General features: G+C 34.0%; 1 protein-coding gene across 1 annotated transcript; it reads right to left on the reverse strand.

The window, feature by feature from the left end:
* Window positions 1–2,902: 2,902 nt before the first annotated feature.
* Window positions 2,903–4,939, reverse strand: LOC127794171 (probable 2-oxoglutarate-dependent dioxygenase AOP1). The gene is made up of 3 exons (XM_052325100.1): window positions 4,408–4,939; window positions 3,989–4,310; window positions 2,903–3,550 (listed from the first exon to the last, which is right to left on the reverse strand). Exons 1-3 carry the CDS (start codon window positions 4,782–4,784, stop codon window positions 3,305–3,307), a joined length of 945 nt encoding a protein of 314 aa, XP_052181060.1. The 5' UTR covers window positions 4,785–4,939; the 3' UTR covers window positions 2,903–3,304.
* Window positions 4,940–6,204: the final 1,265 nt, after the last annotated feature.

Genomic DNA, 6,204 nt, shown 5'->3' on the forward strand with positions numbered 1-6,204 from the left:
CGATGGAGTCACGACCACTGTCAAATACATGGAAATAGTTGTGATACAATCATATAAGGGAGAAATTGAGATTAATTAAAAATGCATGAAATAGTTGTAAGGGGATGGGTGCTACTACCAGACGCATAGGAATGAAATTGATTATTAATAAAGGAAGGTGAGAAATTGAGATTAATTAAAAATTATATTGATACTCATTGGATTAATTATTGATAAAAGAAAAGTGAGAGATTGAGATTAATTAAAAATTTACAATGGTTTAAAATAGGCATGGGCCCTAATGTCTTTTTTATTTTTAAATTTATTATTTTTAATTAATTTTATTTTATTAATTAATTTAAAATCTAAAAATTAAAATGGACATGGCCCCCTGCTGGCTGAAAATAGGCATGGGCCCTAGGTTGCTGCCTAGGTAGCCTATGCCCAGGGCCGACCCTGGGCCTTAGGTGGCAATTTGATGGCTAACGTTAGCATCAACAAGGGTAGTGATGCTATCTCTTTCTCGCCGGCAATCTCGTCCCATCGACAACTAGACGTTCACCATCTCCTCCTATCTTCGTCAGCCGGTAAGATCGACGTCTAGCTGTCTCCTCTTCCTGGTCTTAGCTCTTAGGTGGTCGACTAGTCAATCGTCAATGGCCTCGTTCTAGGTAAGGTCAGTGGCATCTGCAAATTTTTTTGGGCCCCTTTTTTGGGGGCCAACGACTGATCAATTGTTGCTAGTCAATGGTCTCCTTTTGGGCAACGCTGACGACCTTTGCAAATTTTTCGGGGTTTCCTGGGGGCCCAAGGCCTTAAGCCAGCCTTGGGTAAGTCACCCATTATACTAGGCCTCTTGGCAGCAACCAAAATGCGTCTCAGAGTTCACGTACTTTGTGCTGGAAGTGAATAGAGTGGCTTGCAAATGACTAGAACTTGTTTAAACTTGTCCCAAAAGGTGAATCGCTCACCCCAGGCGCCCCCACACTCGACCCGATAGAATATGATGGGATTAATTATGGTGACTCACCCGGGCATAGTGGCTAGACCAGTGCTCACTGCGCACAAGAAACTCCCATCATTTTAAGAGATTGCTCCCACACTGCCACTGGCGAGACTCAATTCTTGGTCCTTATCCCAAACTTCACCTTGGAGGCACTTAGTGAAAGAGTTGAGCTTGATTTTTAAACTACTGATTTATTTGGGCTCGTGAGCAAGCTATTTTGTGCCTCGTGTGTAGGCTCTTTCATATGTTTGCTTAGGGTACAATTCAAAATGATGTGTGCTTTTTTGTAATTAAGAAATTTTATTGCTATATTATTTTTATTATTCAAGATTTAAAAAATATATCATAATACATTAATTTTATATGTTTTATATAAACAAATTTAAAATCAAGTTTATAATGACCTATAAATTTAAAATTTATAAAAAGATTTTTATAAAATTCACTTAAAATCCATTCAATTTAAATGAGAGCTCAAACTTGACAAATTTTCAAATAAACAAGTTCAAGTCTCATTTCTTAACAAATAAGTATAGAATTTTATGGGTTCGACTCAACTACACTCGTTTGCAACCCTATCCATACTCTTTGGAGTTCATAAAAAAAAAGTATATATACATATATTGGCAATGCTATGTTGTCTATTGTCGGGCAACATAGCATTTGCCTAGCAGTGAAAGGCGGGCATGGGGCCTGCGTCCCCTTCACTGTGGCACAAATGCTATGTTGCAAAGCCCATACATATATATATATATATATTTGTGCTGCAACAGTAACTTAAAAGTCTAAATAACCACCATTCAGTTATCTAATTTTTCTAAATAAATACACTCAATCTTCCAGAAAGCTACAATTTTTTTTTTAATTATTATTAAGTATAAATTACAATTTTGTTTTGATCTAGTTTAAATAAGTTGTGGATGTGACTATTATTTCCCAATGTTCTTAGAAATTATAACTTGTTATAAAAGTTTAGTTCACACATTTTGCGTTAATTTTAAATAGGAAACATACATAGGATAATGGAAAAGAAAAGAGAAAAGCATGAAAATTAATGTCAATATAAAATTAAATGCCGTAAACGCATTCCTATTCCCAATTTTCTTTTTACTCGACATTCTATTATAGGTTGGCTTTAAGTTGATTTCTTGGTTTTGCTGTATTAGTCTGTGGCTGTGTTCTTCGAAATTTTGGACTGAAAACTAGTCACAGTACATGCATGCATGAGCATGGCTTCAGAGCATATCTCGAATTTTTATTCCTTCCCAGCAAGCAACATGCAAATGGCCTTATATACTGTAGGTTTAGTGTGGTTTGTTTGGCTTTGTTCTTGTCCTGTATCCTCGTCAGAGTTTTCATGGCTGAGCTAGTCTCAATTTATGTGCCCTTCTGTGGGGAATTGCATGCATTTCAAGCAAAAAATTAAAAAAAAAAACTTCTTACCAGCACTTATTGTGTGATTTTCCAACATTTTTAAGTATTAAGAAATCTCTATATTTGTGTAACGATAAAGATATTTGAAGGTATATAATTGAATTGCGATTTATAGACAATGAATCCACTTTATAGAAATTGTTATGAAAATTTTAATTTTTTAAAGTAAAAATCAGAAAGATTTCTATGACATAACATACAGAGGGAATACCGATGATTCTAATTTAGTTCATTCTAGACTATAAAGACGATTTTTTTTTTTTTCTTCTTACAAATCGATGGTCTCAACCCAAAGACGTTAGAGCTTTTCTCCTCAAATTTTGGCCAGGAAAATAATATTTTTTAAAGCTTTTTATAAGAGATGTCATCAAAATAATGAATTCTAAATTTTTGCATTTATGATTAACAGTTTGATATTATTATTTTGGTTTTTGATAATAACCTAGAGAACAATAAGCCAAATCCAATAGGGAAACACAAAAAAACACAAATCGTCTCTTTTTAGAGAGAGTATTAATTTAGAAGAACTCAGACAGTAGGACTCACGAGAGTACAAGGGGACAAACTTGACCACCTAACCGGCCAAAACAAATTTTTACAGAACACCAACAACCAAAGGCACAAGCTGAAGACACAGTAGCCAATTGATATCTGAGGGATGCTTCAATGACCCCATGATGTCTTCTTCCCGCAGTTTGGTGAATTTTTATTATATAATATTATTAAACAGTTATATAATTTTGTAAAAAAGTTTTTATATATTACACACCAACATGAACTCTACATAGCCTCGACATTCATGAACCATATATATATGCAAATTAACATGGAAGTAGTGGAGCAGGTTACTTAATTTATTTGAAATTGGTCCATGGAGGTTGCAGGCTAAATGCCACAGTAATCTCTAATTGGACACTTTGATCTCTTGCCTTCATCTGTGTAGTAAAAGTCTATGTATTTGTAGTGATCAAAGGGTCTGAATTGTAATGGGTGCTTGTCATCAGCTAGCTCGTTTGGTATCTGTACCATGACATCCCTTATGAAGGTAAATAGCCCAAGGGAGTATCTTTCTTCATTCCCACTCATAATCACCCGATGACAAGGTGCTTCTATTCTGCCATTCGTCCATGCCTGTGACCCATTAATTAAAATTACAAGGGATATTAATTCAATTATAATGGGATTGAATAAAAGAGAAAAATCAAGCGAAGGATCGATGATGCAGAAAATTTAATATGGTTTGGTGTCAATAGATTTAGGTCAATGATTCAATAACAATATGAGAGATCCACTTAATTAATGATGCATGATATGGTTATTAATTACAAAGAAAAATGAAAACCCTGTTCTCTTTAGGGAACCCTAACCCTAGGGATGGAGTTTTGATCGCCACGACCCTCTGGCTTAGTTCTCTCTTTCCTCTTGATGTGTATGGTGATTTGCGTGATCTTATTCTAACAAATGGTATTTTCGATACATTTTTATATGAAAAAGCGCTTGATGTATTAATGATCATATAATAAAAAAAAATTCCCTAAAATAATTTATAATAAAACGAACGACATTTACCGTGAACGCATCGCCTGCCATGACTATGAAAGACAAAGGAGATGGCTCGATAGGAATCCACTCTCCTCCCTTCGTTTTAATCTCCAATCCCTTGACATGGTGCTGGTGAAGAATGGACATGAAACTTTTGTCCGTGTGAGGAACAATGCCCAGATTGGTCTCATTCATTCGAGGTACTGTATATTTTATTAGCCGAAGAAGGTAAGATGTCGATCCAAGTAGAACCTTATAGTACTCCTTTATACCATAGCTTTCCGATACCATTTCCATCACCATTTGATCTAGTTCTGCCATGAGCCTCGCAAATGAAAGTGTTGTATCACTTTTCACCAATAAAAAAACAATTAAAAGGTTAAAATTTATATAACAAACCCAAAAACGGTCTTATCAAAATTGGGACACGATGTGTTGGGTTTTACCAGAAAAAATCATTCCCCGATGGCCACATCAAGTTGGTGAAAGCTTGAGCACCTTCGAGAGATGTCGCGTTTTCGATCCCGAGCCCTTGGTAGAGAGGAACCAATGGCTCTTGCCCTACAAAGCCATGAGAAGGCGTCTTGTAAGTGTTCTTCATTTTGGCTTCAAAGGGGAGATCCAGCAGCTGTTTGGCGGCGAGGAAGATGGCATCGTGAAGATCCGAGGAGACCTTGTGGAAGGTTGCTAGGAAACAGCCGTAAGTTTCAAGCGCGTTCACCACTTGATCGCGTGTCAGAGACCATGAATCTGCAGCACGAGGTTGCAGGCTTGGCTTGGAGAAGTCTATAACTGGAAGCTTCGGGTCTGTCGAGGAGCCCATAACCAAAGTCTCAAGCTTCCTAAACAGCTACTACTGTGGAATCACTCGTATTTCATCGTACAAAATGGAAATGCTATATGAAATTTAAGCGCAGTATCTCTCATTTATAAAAAAAAGGAAAAAGGTTAATAAAAAAACAGTGAAATTAATATCTTAATAACTCACCTATCAATCCTTAGACGAAACCACAAGTGAGATAGTTTCCCTTGCTCAATTGCCATACAAAAAAAGAGAGAGTTGATATCTTTATAAGATTTTGTTATGAAAAAATATCGCAAAAATTTCATAAAAAAGGGTTAATATTCCACTAAGTTAACACTCCATCTATCTTATATTATATTAATTTTTTTGTGTACTTGTATGTTTGTATGTATATATGTATACATTTGTGTATATATATATATATATTTATTTACAAATATACATATATGTAAATATGTTTTGACAAAATAAAAAAAAATATTCATTTTTTATGCAAATAGGAAATGATTTACGAATTTTCAATTGATAAATTATTTTTACTTTGGTGTAAAATATTTTCACTATAAAAAGATTTTCTTATCTTTTTTATTAATCAAACATCAAAAAATATTTACACCCAAACAAACGGAGCCTTACTTACTAACAAATCACATCAACCTGTATAAACTATTTGTTTGAATATGGCTACCTCATCAATATTTAATCGTACGTGAGGACAAACATTCCTACCAAACTAATTGAATTATCATTGTAAAGATATCCGACATATTATATCATTTTCATGGACAATGTCACAGATACTGAAATTAAATTAACTTAGTTTAGGTTGACCAATACAGGTGCTCAATTGGCCTTACATTCTCAAGGGACTTGGACGCTTATGAATCGGAATATTCTTCTTACAACGTTTAATTAATTTTTTTTAATAAAACAGCATGTAAGATTAATATAAACGTTATATATAATTAATTATTCTGTTGCTATCAATATCATGACGTCACTCTATATATATATATATATTTATATATTCAATTTCAGCAAGTTACATACTATTAATGATTTTTATGTAACAAATTAATGTGTATACGAACTCATTAAATTTTTCATTTGTCAAAAAAAGAGATTTTTATATTTGTAAATAGCCATAATACACTTTAATTTGACCACAAGGTTTATTTGTTTAGGAACTGTTTGACAGTAACTCCTTAAATTCAAGCTTGATACACTTAGCAAAACATAAAAAAGGAGAAAAGTACATTCAAGATCGATAGAGATTGAGTCTCTCAAATGAAATAAAATTGATTGTGAATAGGTAGGGGTTAGTGTGGAAGACCAAATCTACATAGAGTTATGGATTATCAATAGGCATATCTTGTTTAATGATTAATTAATAACACCACTAATTTGTGAGATGATGAAGTCACATTAATTATTGTAA

The sequence above is a fragment of the Diospyros lotus genome, chromosome 2 (genome assembly GCF_014633365.1).
Source record: "Diospyros lotus cultivar Yz01 chromosome 2, ASM1463336v1, whole genome shotgun sequence".
Classification (NCBI taxonomy): Eukaryota; Viridiplantae; Streptophyta; class Magnoliopsida; order Ericales; family Ebenaceae; genus Diospyros; species Diospyros lotus.